The sequence below is a fragment of the Pseudophryne corroboree genome, chromosome 5, assembly GCF_028390025.1.
Source record: "Pseudophryne corroboree isolate aPseCor3 chromosome 5, aPseCor3.hap2, whole genome shotgun sequence".
In the NCBI taxonomy this organism is placed as follows: Eukaryota; Metazoa; Chordata; class Amphibia; order Anura; family Myobatrachidae; genus Pseudophryne; species Pseudophryne corroboree.
The window spans coordinates 196,346,168-196,373,033 of NC_086448.1; the positions used below are offsets into that span (position 1 = coordinate 196,346,168).

General features: G+C 45.8%; 1 protein-coding gene across 1 annotated transcript in view; it reads left to right on the forward strand.

The window, feature by feature from the left end:
* Nucleotides 1–26,866, forward strand: part of SKAP2 (src kinase associated phosphoprotein 2) — a 678,462-nt gene that overhangs the window by 624,728 nt on the left and 26,868 nt on the right. The window contains exon 11 of the mRNA XM_063921995.1: nucleotides 14,246–14,358. Coding sequence (XP_063778065.1) covers nucleotides 14,246–14,358 — 113 coding nt within the window. The remainder of the gene's footprint in view (nucleotides 1–14,245; nucleotides 14,359–26,866) is intronic.

Sequence of the window (26,866 nt, forward strand, 5' to 3'; positions counted from 1 at the left end):
ACGCATATTCCGCAGAGCTTTACAGAGAACATTTGCCCATTCAAATCAGTCCCTTCCCCAGTGGAGCTTACAATCTATATTCCCTACCCCATACCTCCCAAAAATGGGGGCGTGGTTTACAGGAAAGGGGGCATGGCTTCACATGAGTACCGCGATCATGAGCCACGCCCCCGTATTTCATCACTGTGGGGTATGCCCAGCGCTCTGTGAGCTGCTGGCATTCCATGTCTTCCTCTCTCTCCCGTGAATCAACGCAAGGCAGAGCAGTGACTACAGGAGCCTCCCAATTGCCCCCTTCCCACCACGGGACACTGCGGCCCGTGGGTGGGACAGCGGGACTGTCCCGCGAAAATCGGGACAGTTGGGTGGTATGCTATCACATGTACATGCATACACATTCACGCTAGGGTTTATTTTTTGGGGGGCTAATTAAACAGTATAATTTTGGATTGTGGAAGTAAACCGGAGACCCGGGGGAAACCCACGCAAGTACGGAGGAGAATATACAAACTCCACACTGCTAGAGCCATGGTGGGAATTGAACCCATGACCTGAGTGCTGTGAGGCAGTAATGCTAATCATTACACCATCCGTGTTGCCTTTAAATCACTCCTGGCAGCTATCTAGTCACTGACAGCCTGCCGGGAGTATTCAGCTAGCCCAGCACTCGGACATTTTCGGTGGAAATCAGAAATGTCCTCCCAACTCCATGATCTGCACGGTGGTGAGTTTGCTAAGTTAATTGTCAGACCATGTCTATATACAGTCAATACAGTCACTGACTGAGGGGTGCAGTAATGGATATTACCCATCCCTTATAATACCCATTATTACACACCTCAGTCAGTGTGACTATATTGATTACATATCAGTTCCCAACTGATTGTAGCAGGCATCTTCTATACACGGTAGTACTTAAAATAGAGTATTATAGCCTATTGATATATCACCAGTCAGTGTGTGCCTCCCCTCCAGCCATGATTGTAGCAGGCGGACACTATCCATCCCCCACTCCCGCCTGATTGGAATATGAAGTAGGTGGACGTTATATAAAATAAAATAAAAATACTGTAATAAAGTGCACATCCCGACTCCTCTCCCTAAGCATCTGACGTCATAGTCACATGCAAAGTACTGCAGGACTGGAGACACAGGCATGCGCTGGAGCCGGCACCCAGTATTCAGCCAGCCCAGCTCTCTAACAATTTCAGTAAAGCTCGTGGTCCTCCAGAAATGCCCTTTATACAGCCTTGTCGGCAGGCCCCCTGGGACCAACAGGGCCCTAAACAGCTGCTTTGGTTGCCTTGTGGTAAACCCTCCTCTGCCATTACCCCAGCTTTGCATGGCCGCAATGATAATCACTGTGCCACCACACTAAAGTAATTAGCTGTGGTACTTATAAATAAAGGATGATAAACATACTAATGTACTAGAGGGCTTGCTGTAGACAAGATTGATTTAATTAAAGACATGTTAAAATTTCCTAAAAACAATACCCAAGGCATTAAACATTTAATAAATCAGATATTATATGGCACAGGCACTAGAGAAGATGTGCTTCTTATCAGGACTTAGCACCTCTGCAAAGCCTACGCTTGGTTGTCCTATCTTAACTGTGTCCTGTGAGGAAATGTAGTCTGGGTCACCCTCTCCTCTGTACGTGCCATATACATCACTCCTCTCCTGCTGTCAGGAGCAGGGTGGACATGGAGACCGTGATCAGGAAGTTCCTTTTCATTCTTTTCCTAGTAAGGCATGTGGACAGGAAACAAAGGGCTGATTTCAGAGCCTGTACAGGAAAGCAGGAACAGGTTGCCATGAGTGTTTTAAGCTCGCTTTGTGTTTTACAGAAAGGAAGTAAGTACATCATACTGTATGTCACCATTGCAAGGTACTAAAATAATTGTACAGAAAATAGTGTGAATACTAACAACAATACGTTAAAGCTGTTTGTTCTACTTTCTTTTCTATTTCAGTCTCTGTAAACTCACAACAACCCACTGCATTTCATAAAAATACCAAATTATTTTGCTGATCTAGTATCCTGCATTGGTATGGATATTTAAAAACCATATTATTTTATTTTATACGTTTTAAAACAACTGTGCTTTTGTGCGTGTATAATTTAATATACAGGGTTACTATAAAAGAAATAGACACTTTCAACGTTTTATGTAAACCAAATTATTATTGATATAAAGTAGTCAAAATACTTACATGTGTAATACCCCCACACTACATTTTTTTAATTGACGTATGCAAGGGTCCCCCTGGGTACAATTGCCCCCCCCTCACATATGTGTAGAAATCGACATAGCCCATAGAAAATTCATAGCTGCACTTCTGCTGTCCCTGTCAGCTTAACACAGGGACAGTTTGGCGCCACAGCCCCCCTATAATTAGCTCCCCTGCTCAACAACGGGCCCCTCACTGATTGGCCCCCCAGGTTGCAGAACCTTGTGGCGGGCTGTTGCCGGGGCCTAGGAACCAGTGACCACTGAGTACGGGGGTGGACTTAGAGAACCCTGACCTTTATTAGAGAGACCGCAGCGCGGGACAAGGGGAAGTCTGTGAGGAAAGGAGAAGAACTACCTGCGGGGATCAGAGCGTGGATGGGAGCTGTCGACTTCGGGAGTTAGAGCCGGATCGCCCTCCGTAGCCGCGGGGACGCTTTGCCGGAGGACCCCGACCGGAGAGCGGAGATCGGGATACTCGCTGAGATGGAGCGCGAGAGGCCTTCGGGTTGAAGCCAGCTGCCGTGTCACTGCCGGACCCAGAGGAGAAGATGGAGATCGCCGACCGGGTAGGAGCGTGGAGTCAGCCTGCCAGCCGGAGCTCAGCGGAGGAAGAGATGGCCCTTGAGGACACCGGGTGACTGTTCGGAGGCGATGCGGTTTGTGGCTGGGGAACGGAAGAACAGGCACCTCGCAGGATGACCCCAAGGCGAAGACCCCTGTGAAGGACCCCGGACTGGCTGGAGGAAGATAGCGCGGACCGGAGGACCCCGATCGGTGAGCGGAAGACAGCGTCGTACGGTAGGAGGACCCTGGGACCACAGTCTCCTGGTAAAAAGGGCGCATCCCCGGTGCGGTGCTTTGCATCCCGGGTAGCGCTGAGGATCAAGACCTGGTCGGAGGTGGCAAAAGTGCCGCAGCAAGTGGTAAGAGTACTGGTACACCTTCCGCTGCATAATTGTGCACTGATTTGCCCTCCGCTGCATAACTCTGCATTTGGGGACACATTTAAGGGGGTAGGCTCCCCACTAGTTCTACAGCCCCAACATCTTGGGGGTGGGCTCCTCTAATTATAACACCCCCTGCAGTACTTAGGTGGGGTAGGCTCTCCACCGGACAGTGCCCTTCCAGTCCATGTAAAAGGGGGTTGTTTCCTACTAGTGCAGAGCCCCATTGCCTGAAAAAAAGGTGGGGGCGTATATTCCTGGAAATGTTTACTGTTGAAGTATTGAGATATTGATATTGAACTTAAGTAAGTGAGTGTAAGCTGTTTTATGCTAATTTTTACTGAAGGGATATTCCGTGTTAGGTGTTGCTGCTAAAGTGTTAGGTAAGCTTTTAGTTGACCTGAAGCCAAGGTATTTCTACCAAGTAATTGTGTTGCTGGTGATGTACTCAGACGCTTCATGTTTTATTTTGGTAATTTCCACTGAGTGAATTCAAGACCGAGAGGCTGATTAAGTAGTCTGTTTGTGTTTATGGGGTGGTTTGGTGTAGAGAAATGTTGTATAATTATTGACTGTGCTATGCAAGCTCCGCCCAGCGGTAGCTAATCAAGTTAATATACCTGTGTGCCTTACTTACCAAGGCGGATAATTATTGACTGTGCTATGCAAGCTCCGCCCAACGGTACCTATTCAAGTTAATATACCTGTGTGCTTTATTTACCAAGGCGGATAATTATTGACTGTGTTATGCAAGCTCCGCCCAGCGGTACCTATTCAAGTTAATATACCTGTGTGCTTTATTTACCAAGACAAATAATTATTGACTGTGTTATGCAAGCTCCGCCCAGCAGTGCCTGTTAAAGTAGCACACCTGTGTGCTATTATAGAGACAACGCCAACTTGCTTATCTATCCCCGCAACTCACCTGTCTAGTGTTACTCCTGGCTGTACAAGACTGTGCTATTATAGAGACAACGCCAACTTGCTTACCTGTCCCCACGATTCACCTGCCTAGTGTTACTGCTGGTTATACAAGACAGTGCTATTATAGAGACAACGCCAACTTGCTTATCTGTCCCCGCAACTCACCTGCCTAGTGTTACTGCTGGTTATACAAGACAGTGCTATTATAGAGACAACGCCAACTTGCTTATCTGTCCCCGCAACTCACCTGCCTAGTGTTACTGCTGGTTATACAAGACAGTGCTATTATAGAGACAACGCCAACTTGCTTATCTGTCCCCGCAACTCACCTGCCTAGTGTTACTGCTGGTTATACAAGACAGTGCTATTATAGAGACAACGCCAACTTGCTTATCTGTCCCCGCAACTCACCTGCCTAGTGTTACTGCTGGTTATACAAGACAGTGCTATTATAGAGACAACGCCAACTTGCTTATCTGTCCCCGCAACTCACCTGCCTAGTTTTACTGCTGGTTATACAAGACAGTGCTATTATAGAGGCAATGCCAGTGTGCTTACCTGTTCCCGCAACTCACCTGCCTAGTTTTACTGCTGGTTATACAAGACAGTGCTATTATAGAGACAACGCCAACTTGCTTATCTGTCCCCGCAACTCACCTGCCTAGTGTTACTGCTGGTTATACAAGACAGTGCTATTATAGAGACAACGCCAACTTGCTTATCTGTCCCCGCAACTCACCTGCCTAGTGTTACTGCTGGTTATTCAAGACTGTGCTATTATAGAGGCAACGCCAGCGTGCTTACCTGTTCCCGCAACTCCTCTGCCTATTGTCATTGCTGGTTATACGAGACTGTGCTTTTAAAGACAACGCCAGCTTATACCCAAGTTTCCTTTTCTCTTGTGTATATACACATAGGTGCTGTTTATAATTTTCTACTTTGTCAATGTCACCCTTAGAATTGTAATTGCTTAGTGTGTCACAATAAAATTGCATTGTACCTGCTGCGGATCATTCTGTGTCTGCTCAAGAAAGGGGAATTTTACGCTTGCTTCTCTGTCACAGTGTGCTCATTACGACGAAATTCCTGAAGATCGTCAGCTGCAGTTGGAACAGTGCGCACCTTCGGACCGGGGTGTTACACATGCATCCCCATGGGGGATCAGTGTGATATCCTTGCTGTCGGGATCCCAGAGGTCAGCAGACCGAGGCCGGAATCCCGACAGCTGGAATACCAGCTGCGAGCGCAGCGTGTCCCCTTGCACGCTCGCTGAGCTCGCCACACATCAGGCCCGGAGACGCTCTTGGGTCGCCACACTTATCTATTCCCCCTTGGGTGATGGCGTGGACCACCACCCAAGTGGGGATTCTGGCGGCATTTCACCGGGTGTCAGGATTCTGGTGTCAATATGTAGTATATAATGTTCTATGTGTCTGGCGATAAATGGCATCACTAGGCCAATCAGCATGAGATATGAATGAACAGTCAGCATCGCTGACCGTTCCGACACCTGCAGCTGTCGATTTTGACAGCTGCAGGTGGCGATGCCCATTCACCACAGCAAGGACAGAGCTGTCCCTGCCTGTGGGGGGTGCCGGTTCCGGACTGCGCTGGGGATCTCACGTGAGTTGCGAGATCCCACGCACGCGCAGAGGATCCGGCCAGGAAAGAGACACAGTGTGTCAGCACTGAGCTGACGCGCTGTGAGCTCAGTGGGACATCGCCGGAAGGGCAGCTTTCACTCCCCCGCTTTGGCAAACAAGGTGTTAATACATCTTGTCGTTGTCGCTTCCTTCTTCGCCTCGGTAATGAAGCGAATCAGGAAGTGTTATAGCGGCACGATGTGTGCCGCTATAGTACATTTACCTAATAATCAATACTAACCCACCACAATCTGGAAAGTTGTCAGACTGCCCTACCAGATGTTATTACTTGCTAATGCATGTTTCTTTAAGCTCTTTTGCTATTTGGTCAGATACTAAAACATTGGAGCCCTGTTTGGGAGAGGTATTATTCATCTTCAGCAGTACTGAGCAACAATCTACACAATACTGTTGGCTTCTCTCCTTCCCAAACTATCACCAACATTAAATCAATAACACCCACACTTAATAAAATAAGCCTCCTTCTACCGAAACTGCACAACATTGAATTAATTGCATTCGGATTAACAAATAGAACTCTTCTAACTAGCTTCATCAATAAATTCTGATCCTTCACATTAAATAGAGATCCCACATTACATTAAGACCTATGGGGGTAATTTAGAGTTGATCGCAGCAGCAAATTTGTTGGCAGTTGGGCAAAACCTTGGGCCTAATTCAGACCTGATCGCTAGGCTGTGTTTTTTTTGTGCAGCCTGAGATCAGGTCTGAACTGCGCATGCTTATGCACCGCAATGTGCAGGCGCATCCATCTGCAGTGCCGAGGAGCGCCAGGCAATGACGGGATGGTGCGAGAAAAGCGTAAGGAGGCCATTAGTGGGTGGCAACTGACCGTTTTTAAGGAGTGTCCGGAGAAACGCAGGAGGGACCAGACGTTTGAAGGGAGGGTTTCTGACGTCAGCTCCAGCCCGATCATCGCACTGGAAGAGTAAGTCCTGCTCTGTGCAGAGACGGCACAAACTTCTGCATGCAGCTCTCCTGCACATACGATCGCACCCCTGCACAGCGATTTCCCCCTCCCCCTGTAGGTAACGACTACCTGATCGCAGGGATGCAAAAAACGCACCCTAGCGATCAGGTCTGAATTAGCAGAGAGAGTTAGATTTGGGTGGGTTATTTAGTTTCTGTGCAGGGTAAATACTGGCTACTATATTTTTACACTGCAATTTAGATTTCAGTGTGAACTCACCCCACCCAAATCTAACTCTGCACATGTTATGTCTGCCCCCCTGCAGAGCACATGGTTTTGGCCAACTGCTAACAAATTTGAGGCTGTGATCAACTCTGAATTACGCCCTATAATATATCCGTTACATTCAGGGCTGCCATCAGGAATTGTGGAGCCCGGGACTGACAAAATAGGAAGGCCCCCTCCCCCCCGAAAAAAAAGTAAAATTAAAATAAATCTATATTTTAAAAAAAAAATTCTATGCAGACACGAAGCCACCCCCTCAAGTCTCAAGTCTGTGTAATTAAGGTAGGAATATTTATTTATTTATTTATTTATTTTAGTTGACATTTTTTAATTCACCATCAGACACCTTAAGTTCCCACCTAATTTTTCTTTTTATATATATATATATATATATATATATATATATGTATTATATGCATGTGCATACATACATGTGCCGCTGTCTGGAGGGCCCAAGATGCTCGTGCTGCTGCCTGCCCGCCTCTGTTAACTCTGTTCTGCTGCTATCCTTCGTCCTCCTGCAGCTCTGTATTGAAAACGTCCCTCTCAAAATGGCCACCGCCTCAAAGGAGACAGTTATTAAAGATACTAGAGGGCTCTTGAATATCTGTCTCCTCTGTGGCGGCGGCCACAGAGGAGACAGATATTCACCCCCTCTGATGACTGGCCTGGTTACATTCAATGCCTTTACAAGGTGCTACATTACTTGAGCAGCCACCACTTCCTTTCGTTTAAACTGTTTATTATTAAACTTACCCCAAAGGTTGAAATTTACAGTTAAACTATATTTAATTGATAAGAGGGATGTCCACTGGAGGAGGGCTCTGGCCTTCACCGCAGTTTTCACCACCACTGATACACATGAGGAAGAACTCTGACCACTTGGTATTCTCATTTATATCACTGACACTCAGTGTAAACTGGTGATAACATGGAGCAGTCATAGGAGCTGTGCAGCACTATGACCCATCCCCCATTCAACGCTGCATCTGGGTAAAGGATGCTGACAGGGGCGGGAAATTAGAATGTAATAAAGAACAGTACACATGTGAGGTTTTGTTACCTTACTTATTCAGCCACGCTTGAACATCTACAGATTAAGTTAATTCTGCATGATGTACATGCCGGGAAAACTTACAATGTTGAAAACTTGGGACTTTAATTCCCCCCATACTTAACATTATTGACATGCTCAAAACATAAATATCACACACCTAACATTAATATAATGCAAATACATACATACATACATACATACATACATACATACATACACTACATGAATACCTCGCTTAACTGTACTTATCTTATCTGGATATATTGATGTGGAAACTCCTCTGCCTACAAGGGCCATATGTGCTGGTGACTAAATGAGGCTTGCCCATGCCGAGGATATGGCGGCTTAGAGGGGAGGGAGTTGAAGAAAAGTTGGAATGGGGAGGAAAGAGTAAATGAGGAGCTGGAAGGTAAGGTGAAGGAGAGAGAAGAAGGAGAACATTGGAGGAGCAGAACAGCAGATGAGCCAGCCAAAACATAGAAGAAGAGTGGATAAGCACCCCATCCTGACTGGCTTTGCTCCCTGTCAGTCAGAATAGGCACCCTGCTATAGGCTGACAGACAGGAAGCTGAACCAATTAAGTTATGGTGGCTAATCCCTGGGGAGGAGCCAACCACCAGAAAGAACTAAAATGTCAAGGTCTGTAGGTCATGGTAAAGCAATGCACTGGGGACCCTACACACCCATTCACAAGAACACAAATCATAAAACGCTCCTCCTGCAATCCCGTGCCGTCTGTCCACATGCTTCCATACAGTGAATGGCTGTCAGCACCCTGATTGGTGAATAGCTCCAGTCATCCATCAGTCAGCATGCTGAAAGGCATTCACTGTCTGGCTGGATGCTGGAGGTAGGTAGAGAATGCTGCCTCGACGTTCTGATTGTGTGACCACCACATGCCCCTGTTCGAAGGCCCCTAGTATTGCGGTTCCCTGGGCTGCTGCCCAGTATGCCTATGTGTTAGGATGGCCCTGCCAAAATTGCAGGTACAGGATGCTCCAGAGATTTCCTACTGCAGCATGAAACAGCCTACACCACCCCCAGAGCATCCTGAGGATGTTCCAGGCACTGTTTGCACTTACTGTTGCTGGTGACCCCGCCTCTTCCACATGATGCGATACTCTCAGGGGGCATGGCCAGCACAGAGCACTGGTAAGCCCTGTTACAGCGCCGGCAGTCATCATCATACTGTCATGATAATGGGCCTATTTTTATGAGGAGGCCTGGAGCTGTAGTCCCATCCTCCCCATTGTTTATCTGTCCCTGTGGATGTGTATAGGGAAGGGGCACCCTGGACCCATTGGCTCAACACCCAGATACGCCAATGATCATAGATATACATTTAAAAGTGAAAATGTTTATGCAGATTTTTTTTTTGTCGCAATAAACAACCCATGTAATGAAACAAAACTTTCTTGGATGGAATTACTCAGTTTAGCTGCTTTTATTAATATTTAGCGTAGATTGTGGAACTCATTTTACTGTAAATGTTTGTCTATGATTGATGCAATTTTCTTATGCCTAAATGTTTGACTTTCACTGGGAATTTTAGATATTATCAATAACTTCCATTCTCAAAACTGGCCGTACAGATTTATATTATGCCAAATTTACTTTAGCTTCATTTATCCCTGAACTATGCATTAGGTACGAGACTAGCTAATGAGATGTAAATGTGGGTTATAATGTGCTATGGAAACCACTGGGCCTGCTGTTCACAGATCTTATAACAACCCTAGATTGGCGGTACAGTCTCCTCTGTATTTATGCTTCCATCAAAATCAAACGATGCAATTTACATGCAGATTGCCATTGTCAAACACATGGTATCTTGTCAAAATATTTGGCATGAGGATTATTTTTTCTAATTAATGCCATTCTCCCACTTTTAAGTTAACTCATTAAAATTCACATTAAACCAAATTTACATTTTTCTTCCCTTGTCATAAAAACGAAAGAGCGGTATATTTCAAGCTTCATTCTGATTCTGGCACTAGGATAGCAGGCATGACCAGATCCATACATTATCCTGACTGTGAAGGAATGGGCGCTAAGTAATCAATCAGTTAATGGTGTGTATGGCAGTTTTAGCACTACATCCATTGTCACCATGCAATTGCAAGGATATGCTTGCAAGCAAACCTTGATTGTCTGTTGTCTTTACATGAGAAGTTGCCCAAAAATGAATTGAGCAGTATTGCTTATGACTATAAAAAAAAACATGATTGGGAATTTGCTAAATTTTCATTCTCTAACAAAAAGAACCATGGTCTAACAAATTCAGCATGTGAGCAAGATCAACAAAAAGATCACAATCGCTTTTGGGCGCAATGGCAGATTATTTTTCATGTACATACACTGAACGCTAGTTATCCAGAACAATCGTAAATTTGCTGGATTGCCTGGAAATCCAAAATCTCCAGATCACTCAGCGCAACGTCCTTTAATATATCCTGACTTTATGGCTATAGTCTTTGTTTTATTATTATTTTTATTAACAACTATTACTTATATAGAGAAAGCATATTATGCTTTACAATTGGGACCAAAACAGTAATAAAACAAGACTGGACCCTCTTCACAAGCTCATACCTCCCAACTGTCCCGAATACAGCGGGACAGTCCTGCTAATTGGACACTGTCCCGCTAGCCCTCCCGCGGGACGCAGTGTTCCGCGGGTGTGTGTGTGTGTGTGTGTGAGGGGGGGGGGGCAGATTGGGAGAGTCAGTGATCACTGCTCTGCTCTGCTCAAATCAGCCGGTGATCACTTAATAGATGCCATGTGCATGCCGTGCATGGTATCCATCAGTACGGGGAGGGTTAGCCGGGGGCTGCCCTGGGAGCATGCCCTCAAAATGAAAATGGGGGTTACGGAACTAAGCCATGCCCACTTCTTCCAAGGCCACACCCCTTTTCTGCCACTGCCACACCTTTGGCTGGCAGGTATGCAAGCTTACAATCTTTAGGGAAATAGGCCTGGGCTTGTTGGAGGGGACCCAGGTCAGATGCTGAGGGGACACTGTCCCCCTTTGCAGAGCTGCATGTCGCTACGCCTCCCACCAGTACCTGGGCCCTTGTCGGCTCTGGAAATAGGCATTGATACACAAGAATGTGTGCTACATATTGTATATTGATCCAGCCGTATTCAGGACCGCCATAAGGGGGGTACTGTGGGCACAGCTGTCTCGGGCCCGGCCTCTCTAATAGAGAGGGGGGGGGAGCCCGGGCCGCATATGCCGTCTGCTGCCGTCGTCTGCCCCGATTAAAAATGTCCCTCTCAAGATGTCCACCGCCTCATGGAGACAGTTGTTAAAGATAGTAGAGGAGGCTCTAGTATCTGATAACGGTCTCCTCTGAGACAGCGGCCATTTTGGAAGGGACATTATCAATAGCTTTTACTTGAAGCAGGCTGGCAAACGGGGGGGGGGGGGGGGGCCACGGGGAGACGAGCAGAACCCCTGACAAAGAGCAGACCCTCTGACAACGAGCAGTTACTGGCCATTATTGTGTGGGGCATAATATGGTGATAGGGGCATAGCTGTGGGGGCATAGGACTTTTATTAAATTTTTTCAAATATATATTTCTTTTTACATACATATACTGTATATATATATATATATATATATTTATTTTTTTTCTTTATTATTATTATTATTATTATTTTTATTTTTTATTTTTTTGTGTGTGGGGGGGGGCTACCTATTTTGTCAGTCTCGGCCCCCAGTTTCTAATGGCTGCCCTGGCCATATTGCATGGGTTATTTGTGACCTGGGGTCAGCGGTTGTGTGAGTATATAAGAGATAGGGCTGCCATCAGAAAATTGTGGGCCCCAGGACTGACAAAATAGTAGGGTGGAGTTATAGTGGGTGTGGGCAATCAATTGGTGTGTAAACCAATTAAAAAATTTTAAATATAAAGTTTGGGCTGTGGGGGAGTGTATTGGGGGTCATTCCAAGTTGATCGTAGCTGTGCTAAATTTAGCACAGCTACGATCATCTTCCCTGACATGCAGGGGGACGCCCAGCACAGGGCTAGTCCGCCCTGCATGTCAGTCCGCCCCCACACAAGTACAAAAGCATCGCACAGCGGTGATGCTTTTGTACTTGTGGAGTAACTCCCGGCCAGCGCAGCTCCTGCGGCTGGCCAGGAGTTGATTGTCGCTGACCCTGATTGCAGCGGCTGCGTGTGAGGTCACGCAGCCGCTGTGGCCCGCCCCCCACACGGTCTGGCCACGCCTGCGATGGCCGGACTGCGCCACCATAACGGCGGCCAAATGCCGCTGTGCCGCCCCCTCCCACCCAGCGACCACCTCTGCCTGTCAATTAGGCAGAGGCGAATGCTAGGAAACGATGGCCTTTGGCCGCCCGGCATGCGCCGGCGTACTGCGGCGCCGGCGCAGGCGCAGTTCCGACCCGATCGCTGCGATAAACTGCAGCAAGCGATCTCGTCGGAATGACCCCCACATTAATGATAAAGTCCTGCAGTGACACCAGTCAGGAATTGTGTCCCGACTCCCAGCATGGGTATACTGAACCCATCATAAAAGTCCCCTGGGAACCATGTGTCAAAGATCACATTCTTATCTAACATACTTAATTCTACACACTGACACAACCTCAGGGTCAGAGCTTTACATGTACTACTATACACACACCCCTCTGCACATCACATAAGAACCCTGCAGCTACAGGAGGCTGGGATCTGTGGTTCCACAAGAAAAATACACCCTACAGATGTTACATACCTAGAAATAAGCAGAGAGTACCAGTCTCCCATGTACTTGTCACTCTCAGTCCTACTCGCGGAGACATCACCACCAATCAGCTGCTCTGCTGGTCCGTGGCATTAGGGTCACTCGCTAAACTAATGTTCCAGAGCTTCAGGTGGCCGTCGCTGCTGCTGCTTACGCTCCTAGGGCTCCCCCCTCCCACCCATTCCCTGCCGCTAGCCGGACATACCGAGCCAATCGTGAACCTGCAGTCAAGCATGAAGAGGCAATGCAGCAACATTTAGATTTTGCTGCTGTCCATGAGCCAATCACAGCTCGCAGACCAGTGGCCGCCTTGATTGGCTGCTGGTCCACGATGCTGCAATTGACTCCAGGACAGCGGCAAATTAAAATTTCCACTACACTGCCTCTGTACCCATGGCTGGCTGCTGGCTGGCTGCTGGTCCAGGATGTCCTTTCGGCCCCCTGTCTCTCCGGGCCTAGGACGCCAGTACCCACAGACCCCCATTGATGGCGGCCCTGATAAGAGATAATGTGTAAAGTTATGTGTGTACTGTACAGAGGGAATGTACTTGGGTTGACTAGCTTATAGAGGTTATGTGGGTGGTTCTGGAATTTACTAAGCTTGTCTAGAGAGGTTAGTTTCAGAGAACGCTTGAAGGTTTCGAAACTGGAAGAACGTCTCATTGTGCGTTAAACATACCTCCCAACATTTCATATTACAAAAGAGAGATGAAAAGGGGCGAAGCATGGCGGGAAGGGGGCATGGCCTCCAATACTATTGTCAAACACAAAGAAGAGCAGCAGAAGATTAATGTTTTGCAATGAAGATCAGTCTAGACAATGCATTCAAAATAGGTTGTATGTACAAAAAGGAGCAACCCCCATGTAATAGTGCACATTGCAAAGTGGATGTATGTGTGGGAAAGCTGCAGCACCCTGATTTACTAATGTTTGCTAATGCTGCATTCTGTACAACTAATGCAAGGGTCCATGCATCTGAAAGCTGCTGCCCAGGTGCCATAACTATCATCTTTAGTATTGGCACTTACACCATTCCCATGGTGGGTGCAACAGAGTAGCACAGATCTTTAGATACATTCCCATGACATGTCCACAAGACATGGCATTCCATGTGATTGCATTGTCACTGCCCAGTTCCTGCTCCAAAACACCCAATTTCACGGAAAGACAGATCCACGCAAGATGCGTCATTTCGCTTCTGCGCATATGCTGTAAGCAAAAACTCGCTGTTTGTATCCGTGCACAGAGATCCTTCTGACTCGGAATCAGCCGCTTTCTGCTTTTTCAAATACAAAGAAGTGTATGTTACTGTAGAATATTTCTCACTTTTGGCTCAGCAGACACAATTCTGAGAATTCATTTTGTTGATGACACTAATAAAACTGTACATAGAAAATGATTTTACTTATTTGGTTTATATGTTTACAAACTCAGAACTTTGTCTTATGGTTGATTAATTTGTTTCTACAGAAAAAGACAACAAAGACTACAACAATTTCTACCGAGGCTTATGGGACTGCACAGGGGATAACTCAGATGAATTGTCTTTTAAACACGGTGATGTCATATATATTCTCAGCCGGGTATGTTACAGAAAGACACTGTTATGTTGAGAAATGGCTTGAGACTGCTATTCTTTGATGCATGCCATGAGAGAATACTTGGCATCCTCTGTAGTGTTGGATCTTCTACCCAAAATTCTCCCTCTCTCACAGAAATTGTCTGTATGGTCATAATAATGAATAACTTTGTCAATGAAACACAATCAAAGTTTAATACAATCTAATAACAGGAATTAACTTAAAATTGTGTTTATGCATGCCTTAGGATCTGGCTGGTGTCCAGTGTAAAGCCTGTATAATGCACAATAATTATAGGATGCCCACCACTGCCTATTGCTCGTGTTTAGGTTATGTTCTCCCTTCCTTTTCAGAGTAGATGATTGCGATTAGAAATTATGTTCACAAGTAAAGAGCATAGGAGAAGTCACTTAAACCATGCCACTAAACAGAGCTCTTAGCAAAGGAGGACTCCTTTTGTTTTGTATTTCCATCAGGTGTTGTTGTTGTTATTATTATTATTATTATTATTATTACTACTACTACTATAATAAGGCATTTTAAAGTCAAGAAATGGAAAATATTACAGAGATGAAGAAGACCAACAACAGGTAAAGTAGTAATCAAGATGTTATGATACCAGTACGTCTGACCAGAGGTGATCTTATGACGGAGGTCAGAGTACTGGAATGGAATGCTGGTTACGGGAGCAGGAAAGCCTAGTAACTCCTGGCGCCCTAACTCCGTTGTCTCGCCCGTGTTATCAGAAATCCCCTGCGAGACTATGGTTGCTTGAGCCCATGGCAGCCGCGTTTGAAGGGCGGATTATGTCTGCCCAACTCCGATGCCCCCTCAGGTCTTAATGGGAGACAAAGGGAAATCCGAGACAGGGTGATAACAAGGGGCCCTCTGACTAAGCAACCAGGCCAGGGGCTACAAGCTAACTAACTTAAACCAGAAGTATGTGCGGACAAACCGCCAGGGAAAAGGACAACCAAAAATCCACGAATCCGTTACTCCTATCCAGCACCGCTGGATACCAGAGTGGATTTGTGGGAGCGGAATCCTCCGCAAAAGCTCCGAAACACAATATAACCAAATAATAAATAGTAAGCGGTCAAGCCGCAACACACGGCTACGCCGCGACTCACGAACACCACAGGATGTTAAAGGTGCTCGGTCAGGACTCCAGGAAAAGATGACAACTTCCGAGTATTGGACCACTGAGGACAGGAACGACCGGATAGACAGGACTGGAAAACTCTCTGCAACAGACACAGCAAACAGGAAGCTATTACCGGCGTCTGTGAGAAGTCCAGAGAGTGCTTTTAACTGGGAGCTCTCCAATCAGGAGCCAGACAGGGTAATTAACAATCATGCCGTGCAGCTGCATGCTGCACGGCCAGGATACCAATGAGGTGATTAATCTAGACCCAGCAACGGGGAACGCGGTCCGACAGTGGCGTCCCCGTTGCTAGGGTCTGAGCGGCTCCGTGCGCCCGGCGTCTAGCGTTGCTAGGGAGCCGGCGGCTGTCCGCATGCGGCGTCCCTAGTTGCTAGGCGCCGGGCCGCACTGACGGGCGGACCCTCGGCGCCTAACAGTACCCCCCCCTTGAGGAGGGGTCAAGGAACCCCTAAGGCCAGGTTTCTGAGGAAATTCTCGAAAAAATGCCTTTTTGAGCCTCGGGGCATGGAGATCCTCATCCAGGACCCAAGACCTTTCTTCTGGACCATAACCTCTCCAATGTACCAAAAAATAAAGCCGACCCCGGGACAACTTGGAATCGAGAACCTTCTCCACCAAGAACTCCTGCTGACCCTGTACATCTATTGGTGATTTCCCCTGAGAGATCTTCCGAGGAAATCTACTGGAAGAAACGTATGGTTTCAACAGGGAGCAATGGAAAGTATTTCCGATCCGGAGAGTTCTTGGTAAACGTAACCGGAAAGCAACTGGATTGATTTTTTTTATAATATGAAATGGTCCAATAAATTTAGGGCCCAATCTGGCTGAGGTTTGTCGAAGTCTAATGTTGCGAGTCGACAACCACACCCTATCTCCAACTTTAAAAGTGCACGGCCGCCGGAGCCTGTCAGAAAATTTTTTCTCCCGAAATGCCGCTTTTCTGAGAGCAAGGTGCACTTTTCTCCAAATGAGTCTGAGATGAGCGGTCAAGGTCAGTGAGGAGACAGAGGAATGTTGAAAAAAGGGATTAGCTCTGGGGTGAAAACCAAAAACTGTAAAAAATGGAGACACATTGGTGGAGGAATGACAGGCATTGTTGTAAGCAAACTCCGCCAACGGAAGAAACTCGGACCAGTCATTTTGGAGTTTGGCCGAGTACAAACGCAAATATTGTTTTAATGATTGATTAACTCGCTCAGTCTGCCCGTTGGATTGGGGATGGTAGCCAGACGTTAAAGACAATTTCATCTTTAAAGAGGCACAAAAAAGACTTCCAAAATTGTGCAATGAATTGTGGACCCCGATCTGAAACAATATCAGTGGGTAACCCATGGAGTCTGAAAACATGGCGGAGGAACAAAACTGCCAATCCCTGGGCAGATGGCAATCGGGGAAGAGCAATGAAATGGGCCATCTTGCTAAAACGGTCAACTACCACCCATATGACTCGGCATCCGGCTGACAGAGGGAGGTCCACCACAAAATCCTTGGAAATATGAGACCATGGCCTGAGAGGAACATTCAAGGGCATAAGTTGACCGATAGGCAAGGAACGGGGAACTTTATGCTGTGCACAGACCTGACACGAAAAAACAAACTCCTTAATGTCTTTGGAAAGACCAGGCCACCATACTGAGCGGGAGACTAATTCCAAAGTCTTAGCGATCCCCGGATGCCCGGCAACTTTGCTATCATGAAACTCCGTCAAAACAGTTGCTCTCAAAAACTCAGGGACATAAAGACGACCAGCAGGAGTATTTCCAGGAGCTTGATGTTGAAGCTGCTTTAACTGGGTAAATAAATCTTGTGTGAGGCCTGCCCGAATGACTGAAGACGGAAGTATGGGAGTAACAGGACTGTTATCATGAACTGGAAGAAAACTGCGTGACAGGGCATCCGCCTTGGCATTCTTGGAACCTGGCCTGAAGGTGATAATAAACTTGAAACGAGTAAAAAATAAAGCCCAACGAGCTTGCCGGGCATTCAGCCGTTTAGCTGATTCAATGTACTGAAGATTTTTGTGATCAGTCAAAACTGAAATGGTATGTGTTGCTCCCTCAAGCCAATGCCTCCACTCCTCGAAAGCCCATTTAATAGCCAGTAATTCCCGGTTACCAACATCGTAGTTGGATTCAGCAGATGAGAATTTCCTGGACATAAAGGCACAAGGATGTAATTCTAGAGAATCCGGATCCTTCTGAGATAGGATAGCCCCTACTCCAACCTCCGAGGCATCAACCTCAACAATGAAAGGCAATTCTGGGTTGGGATGTCTGAGGACCGGGGCTGAGACAAAGGCTTGTTTCAAGGCCTGAAAAGATAACTCAGCTTCATGTGACCAGTTGGTTGGATCCGCTCCCTTCTTAGTCAGTGCCACAATGGGAGCAACTAGGTCGGAGAAAGAGTGAATAAATCTTCTATAATAATTCGCAAACCCTAAAAAGCGCTGAATTGCTTTTAAGTTGGTGGGTTGCGCCCAACTAAGGATGGCTTGGAGCTTCTTCGGTTCCATACAAAATCCCCGAGGGGAAATAATGTACCCTAAAAAGGATACCTCCGTGACATGAAATTCACACTTCTCCAGCTTGGCATATAGGTGATTTTCACGTAATTTTTTTAGAACCTGACGCACCTGGGTAACGTGTTGTTCAATAGAGTCAGAATATATCAAGATATCGTCTAAATAGACTACTACGAATCTTCCAAGAAAATCACGGAGCACATCGTTAATGAGATCCTGGAAAACTGCCGGAGCGTTAGACAGGCCGAATGGCATAACCAGATACTCATAGTGACCCGACTGAGTACTGAATGCCGTTTTCCACTCATCCCCTGACTTGATTCGGATGAGGTTATATGCTCCTCTCAGGTCAATCTTAGAAAAAATCACAGCCGAACGTAGCTGATCAAAGAGGACAGAAATCAGCGGCAAAGGGTAAGTATTTTTTACTGAGATTTTATTCAAGGCTCTAAAGTCAATGCAAGGTCTGAGTGATCCATCCTTCTTCTCCACAAAGAAGAAGCCTGCACTTAAAGGGGATTTAGACGGCCTGATAAATCCTTTCCCTAGGCTTTCTTTAACATATTCATTCATGGCCACAGTTTCTGGTCCGGACAATGCATATAACCTTCCCTTAGGCAAAGTGGCACCAGGAATTAGCTCAATAGCACAATCATAAGGCCGATGGGGAGGCAGAATGTCCGCATTGCCCTTGGAAAATACATCAACAAAATCCTGGTATTCCACAGGAATGGGTGCGGGAATGACAGCAGCTATTCTGATGGGAAGCGTAATACATTCCTTATTACAGATGGTACCCCACTGTGAGATCTCCCCCGACTGCCAATCAATGATGGGATTATGAAAGGCCAGCCAAGGGTGACCCAGAACCACTGGAACTGCTGGGCAATGGGTAAGGAAAAATTCTATTTTTTCGGAATGAAGAGCTCCTACCGAAAATAGTACAGGAGGTGTACAGAGAGAAATAACCCCATTGGACAAGGGACTCCCATCTAAACCATGCATGGTGATACACCTACCCAAGGCTAACTGAGGAATACCTAAGGCCTTGGCCCACGTTAAGTCCATAAAGTTCCCTGCAGCTCCACTGTCAACAAAAGCCGACACCGAGGAACAGAGGCTGCCAAAGGAAACTTTAGCTGGGACTAACAGTGAATTATTTGAGGAGATAAGCTGCAGACCAAAGTGAACCCCCTCACAATTCACTTGGTCGAGGCGTTTCCCGACTTGTTCGGACAATTACGGGCAAAATGTCCCTTACTCCCACAGTACAAACAAAGACCAGAATTTTGCCTTCTGGTTCTTTCTTCAGGAGACAGCTTGGAGAGACCTATCTGCATGGGCTCCTCTATGTCCACAGGAATGGAAAAAACACCAGGAGTAGACCCGACAGATGCTCCTTTTTCAGCCCTCCGCTCTCTGAGACGACGATCAATCTTAATAGAAAGCTCCATGAGTTTATCAAGAGTCTCAGGAGCGGGATACTGAAGGAGACTGTCTTTTATAGACTCAGATAAGCCGAGGCGAAACTGACTGCGCAGGGCTGGGTCATTCCATCCACAGTCGTTCGACCAACGGCGAAACTCCGTACAATAAATCTCTGCGGGATTCTTACCCTGTCTGAGAGCACGCAAATGACTCTCGGCGGATGCCTCTCTATCAGGGTCATCATACAATAGCCCTAAAGACCCCAGAAAGGCGTCTACAGACAACAATGCCGGATCGTCAGTTCTTAAACCAAAAGCCCAGGTCTGGGGATCCCCCTGAAGTAAAGAAATAATAATTCCGACCCGCTGAGATTCCGTACCTGAGGAGACTGGTCTTAAACGAAAATAAAGTTTACAAGACTCTTTAAAATTAAAAAACTGCTTTCTATCCCCAGAAAAACGGTCAGGCAAATGCATTTTTGGTTCAGGAACGACCCTCGGGGAAGTCCGTAACAGATCTTCCTGTGACCTCACCCGAAGGGATAGATCCTGAACCATCTGAGAAAGTTCTTGAATCTGACTAACTAGAAGCTGGCCAGGATTTGGCCCTACACCAGTGGGATTCATGAGGCCGACAAATCTTCCAAACTGAAATAAGGGAAAAAATCAAACCCTGTTTAATTTTAAATTTTAGTCAGGCCGGTAATAATGTTATGATACCAGTACGTCTGACCAGAGGTGATCTTATGACGGAGGTCAGAGTACTGGAATGGAATGCTGGTTACGGGAGCAGGAAAGCCTAGTAACCCCTGGCGCCCTAACTCCGTTGTCTCGCCCGTGTTATCAGAAATCCCCTGCGAGACTATGGTTGCTTGAGCCCATGGCAGCCGCGTTTGAAGGGCGGATTATGTCTGCCCAACTCCGATGCCCCCTCAGGTCTTAATGGGAGACAAAGGGAAATCCGAGACAGGGTGATAACAAGGGGCCCTCTGACTAAGCAACCAGGCCAGGGGCTACAAGCTAACTAACTTAAACCAGAAGTATGTGCGGACAAACCGCCAGGGAAAAGGACAACCAAAAATCCACGAATCCGTTACTCCTATCCAGCACCGCTGGATACCAGAGTGGATTTGTGGGAGCGGAATCCTCCGCAAAAGCTCCGAAACACAATATAACCAAATAATAAATAGTAAGCGGTCAAGCCGCAACACACGGCTACGCCGCGACTCACGAACACCACAGGATGTTAAAGGTGCTCGGTCAGGACTCCAGGAAAAGATGACAACTTCCGAGTATTGGACCACTGAGGACAGGAACGACCGGATAGACAGGACTGGAAAACTCTCTGCAACAGACACAGCAAACAGGAAGCTATTACCGGCGTCTGTGAGAAGTCCAGAGAGTGCTTTTAACTGGGAGCTCTCCAATCAGGAGCCAGACAGGGTAATTAACAATCATGCCGTGCAGCTGCATGCTGCACGGCCAGGATACCAATGAGGTGATTAATCTAGACCCAGCAACGGGGAACGCGGTCCGACAGTGGCGTCCCCGTTGCTAGGGTCTGAGCGGCTCCGTGCGCCCGGCGTCTAGCGTTGCTAGGGAGCCGGCGGCTGTCCGCATGCGGCGTCCCTAGTTGCTAGGCGCCGGGCCGCACTGACGGGCGGACCCTCGGCGCCTAACACAAGAAGCATAAATTCAAGAATAGAGTGAAATTAAAAATATCAATGTACACACACCACAATATATAACAAGTAAATGTTGTAAAGAATAAGCAAGTGGCATAATACAAGGATACACAGCTGGATGTGAGGATAGAGGGCCCTACTGATGAGATGGAAGGGCATTGCTGAGACAAGGGAAGAAGAAGAAGGCTTGGTGAGTTAGGCAACAAACTTAGGCCCTCATTCCGAGTTGCTCGCTCGTTAGCTACTTTTAGCAGCCGTGCAAACGCATAGTCGCCACCCACGGGGGAGTGTATTTTCGCTTTGCAGAAGTGCAAACGCCTGTGCAGCCGCGCGGCAACAAACACATTTTGTGCAGAACAAGACCAGCCCTGTAGTTACTTATTCTGAGCGATGATTGCTGCAATGAGTGACACGGTAATGACGTCAGATACCCGCCCAGCAAACGCCCGGACACGCCTGCGTTTTTCCAAACACTCCCAGAAAACGGTCAGTTTGCACCCAGAAACTCCCGCTTCCTGTCAATCTCCTTGCGTTCGGATGTACGATTGGAATCGTCGCTAGAACCAGTGCAAAAGCACAAAGGACTTTGTACCCGTACGACGCGCGTGCGCATTGTGGTGCACGCCCAGATTAGCCATTTTTTTCACTGATCGCTAAGCAGCGAACAACGGCAGCTAGCGATCAACTCGGAATGACCCCCTTAGTGTAGCATTTATACTGTAGAACACTGAAGGCTGGTGGAGAATGTAATTCAACGTTGAAGTGTATTCCACATATGAGGAGCAGCACAAGAGAAGTCTTGGATATGGGAGTTGGTCATTTGCAGAGCAGAGAGAGTAGAAAGAACTATGGAGTTAGATGAGATATGAGATGTATGTGAGGGGTGAGAGGCCGGATAAGATATTATTTACAGCGTGTAACAAATAATAGAGGAGTTCTGTGTCTGCATACTAGTCACAAGCTACGCCTCTACAGGTTGTGAAACATTGTGGTAACTTCTATTATCCTTATAGTTCTAAGTATGGGGTGCAATATTCTTGCTAATACATACAGTACTGTGCAAAAGTTTAAGGCAAGTGTGGAAAAAATGCTGCAAAGTAAGAATGCTTTCAAAAATAGACGTGTTAATAGTTTATTTTTATCAGTCAACAAACTGCAAAGTGAATAAACAGAAGAGAAATCTAAATCAAATCAATGGGGGTCATTCCGAGTTGTTCGCTCGGTAAAAATCTTCGCATCGCAGCGATTTTCCGCTTAATGCGCATGCGCAATGTCCGCACTGCGACTGCGCCAAGTAAATTTGCTATGCACTTAGGAATTTTACTCACGGCATTTTCATCGTTCTGGCGATCGTAATGTGATTGACAGGAAATGGGTGTTACTGGGCGGAAACAGGCCGTTTTATGGGCGTGTGGGAAAAAACGCTACCGTTTCCGGAAAAAACGCAGGAGTGGCTGGAGAAACGGGGGAGTGTCTGGGCGAACGCTGGGTGTGTTTGTGACGTCAAACCAGGAACGACAAGCAGTGAAATGATCGCAGATGCCGAGTAAGTCTGAAGCAACTCAGAAACTGCTACGAGGTGTGTAATCGCAATATTGCGAATACATCGTTCGCAATTTTAAGATGCTAAGATTCACTCCCAGTAGGCGGCGGCTTAGCATGAGCAAATCTGCTAAAATTCACTTGCGAGCGAACAACTCGGAATGACCCCCAATATTTGGTGTGACCATCCTTTGCCTTCAAAACAGCATCAATTCTTCTAGGTACACTTGCATACAGTTATAGAATGAACTCAGCAGGGAGGTTGTTTCAGATATCTAGGTGAACTAACCACAGATCTTCTGTGAATGTAGGCTTGCTCAAATCCTTCTGTCTCCTTACGTAATCCCAGGCAGACTCGATGTTGAGATCAGAGCTCTGTGGGGGCCATATCATCACTTCCAGTGCTCTTTGTTCTTCTTTACACTGAAGATAGTTCTTAATGACATTGGCTATATGTTTGGGGTCATTGTCCTGCTGCAGAATAAATTTGGAGCCAATCAGACGCCTCCCTGATGGTATTGCAAAATTTATACTGTAGTTACGCAACTGCTACAGTGCACATACATGGATACAGTATATCTACCATGTACACCAACGTTTGCCAGATCTCCTAATGAAACAATCAGTTTTTGCAGTGTCTGTCATAGAACAGTGATAGAGTTTGTGAGTCAATTAGGGAATGTGTTCCTAATCTATCAGCAGTAACTGGGGGTGTTACCCCTGAACTATTTTTCATTACCCTACTTTCCAGTGTACAATACTCAATACATCTTCAGTAAAATAGTTGAGTAATTAAATGTATACTATAGACTAATCTATTAGGTAGCTTACTGACAAAATAAAGATGGAACCGGAATAGCCTGCGATACGTTAAATTTCTGTTTGCTGCTGCTGCACAGTACTGCTGGGGAGTTGAGCATCGCTGTGTTTTATAAATTGGTCCGAAAAAGATTTTCTATTGGCACGAGCAGTAGTGTTTTTAACGTTTTTTAAGGCATGCCTGCATAGAAAAATTGCTGTACCTGCTGGAGTACATTAGTAAAGCTGCCGCTTAATTATACACTTGGGAAATTAACAAAAATGGAAACTCTTCTGTAAATTGGGACACCAAGCATCTCATAGAAATGATAGAAATGTGACTTATATAAGCTTTCATTAAGTAAATAACATGCCGGCATGGTTGGGACCATATGTAAAAAGCTGCAGTGACCTAGTTGCCTATCATATTAGGTAGCATGGCTTCAAGAGGAGACCTCATTGACCAAAAAAAGGGTTTGTTCTTAGGACACATTTGACTGGAGATTGAGTGACTGATTACACCCGTGTTACATCAGTGCATTAAAAAAAGACGAGCAAGTGCAGATAAATTGACTGCAGACTACAACATCGCGAGCAGCCAGCTTCATAAAACACGGTCAGATGAAAAAGCCACGGAGCAGGATATTATAGTGAAGTTGCAGTGCATATACTTGTCATCAGCAATGCACAATTCTGAGTTTAGTGGTGCAACAGGCAATGGGTTACCTAGCAGAGATGAAGGTGATGTCACCAGAAGAATCTGCCTTCACTATGCTCTCTCCACATACAGAAACCATGCTATCTCCGAGTGTTTGTTTCCACCAGAGAATGGTTATTTCAAGCATTTCTTTCTGTCTGGAGGAATGTTGCCAGTGGTTGGATGGGTATGGTATTTATGTTCTCCTTTTGTCCTGACCTTCTCAGAAGTCCGATCTGAATCCAAATGAGCATTCATGGGATAATGTAGAAGAATAAGATGCACAATGTGTGTGAGTGCCATCAACCAGGTGCAGCATGTTTCACCACGCCATCAAGCAGGGACCAGTGAGTCACTCTTGTGGAAGAATAATGCTGTATCCCTCCTGCACAATGTCAGACATGATAGACTCACTGCTTTGGTGCATAAAATACATTATTCACTGTCAAACATGATGGTCAAATGCCTTTATAGTTTCCATTCTTGTCTACAACCTATACTGAAATGGATGCTTACACTATGGCACTAAAACCCTTGATGGACAGAGAAGGCTACAGCATGAAGGTAACTATGAGAAAAGATGCTCTAGCCCATATTACTTAAGAAATATTGGCTTTGATTATCCACTAGACCGGTTGTTGTAGAACACAACACATTTTTGCAAAGCTAACTGTACACTCATTTTCATAACTTTTCCCAAGATGTTATCATGAATGAAATACAGCGCAGTACTTCAAAAGTGCTGAGGACCAGAGTAAATCTTCATAACGTGACAGGACAATTGTCCAACCCTCAGACCATTGTGTGAGAGTGTGGGAGAATTTGGCACTATCTACTTACATATGGCACTTAATTAACAAAGAACTGAAGGAGAGAAGATTCAGTAACTGCCTGTCTGGCAGCTCTAAGAACCTATCATTTGTTTTAGAGAAAGAAACGTTGGAGAACACGCCAGTCACATAAATAAAATGATAGATAATTTTGTAATTGCTGTTGTTTTGCATGCAGTCCTTGTCATTTTGATTGCTAATTAAGGTGGCATCAAAATGAAAGCATGCCTGGGTTATTATTACCTTAGATATTTATGCACTTGTATAGTCCATGCTTTATGAGTAGTGTAAAACAAGAAGCTTATCTAGAAATTACTGGCAACTATCGAAACAATTGTGACGATACAGCTCTGTTCCTTTTCTAGAACTATGCTGATCCCCACAGCACACTGGCATTTCCCCCAGGTTGTGTTGTGTATAACTCTTCTTCAGTGTCACCACCTGGAGGATGACTGGTTAGTGGTAACAGTACGGGGTTAGAAGAGGCCAGCCATACCCAGGTTCTATGTCCATAGAACCCCTGTCGTTTATGCTAAAGTAAAGTGAAAGTATCTGAGAAAGTAAATAAAGTGTCCACCTTTGTGTGTATGCTAACAGTGACTGCACAGTCCATACCAGCACTTGGTAACATGTCTGCTGAAAAAATTCAAAGAAGCTGGATTAATTAAATCTGACCTCACCCCCATAGACAGTATAGTAAGTGATTTGGCCTTCATAGTATTTATTATATTGTGACTGGTGTGAGGCAAGCGCTGTGCATTAGCACTATGATACTGTTTTTATAGCAACCCTGTTTTTAAATAATGAAATTCACAATTATTATTTTTTTTAAAACGTTATGCTGTGGTTTTTTTTAAGTGATCCAACAAGGGCCAGTTTAGGAATTTTATGAATTTGTTAGTGCTTGGCCCACGTGCAGCCTCCTCTGTCCTGGCCCCCTCCTCTCTGCCAGCAGTGCCGTAGGGTCTGAGCACTAGAGGACCCAGACTCTGATGCTCAAGCACAGATTTCTGGCAAAATGGGCGCAGCTGCAATTTTCTTTGTGATTTCTCTACTGTGCATGCGCAAAACACAGTGAAAATGTCCACTGTGCCATTTTCACGGTGATTCAACAGCGCAGCTGTCATCGGCGCGGGACTCTGGTAATCAAGAAATGGGTGCAGCATAAGCAGTGTAGGCCCCACCTGAACTCAGGGGCCCGTGTGCACCACACACACTGCACCCATTATAAATACACTATTGGCTTGGCCCCCTTCCCACTACATAGTCAGAGTAACCACTGTAATGTATGAGTAATGAAACAATGATCACTATTGCTGGAAAAAAATACAGCTTTTTCACCAGCAATAGGGATCTTCACCCTTTGATAAATAGACCCCATAGTTTTTACAATACAAAAATAAGATTGTTAAGACTAAAGAATGATCAATCACAGTGATTTGTGATAAAATGAAAAACACTTTATTATATGACCAAAGACTGGTTTCCAAAGACTGAAACCTTTACACTACAATAACAATAATAGAACATTAACCTGTACTTGTTACATAGTTGTATTAAGGTATGGATCATCTAGAATTTATTTTTTCTTTACTCACCTTTGTATGAAGATCATTAAGTTGTTAATCAATTAACATGATGTCTTGATTAGCGCCCACGGGAGGGTGACACAAGTCAAGATACAAACACCTGTGGTGCAGAGCAGTTATTGAAGCAGGAGCTTCACCCAGCAGATGCAATGAGGAAATGGGGTAATGGGAGCCGGATACAGCCAAGGTGCATAGATGCAGGATAGTTAAAGACAATTCTAGTTTCCCTCGGGCCCTGCTGGGCCCAGAAGAGGTGT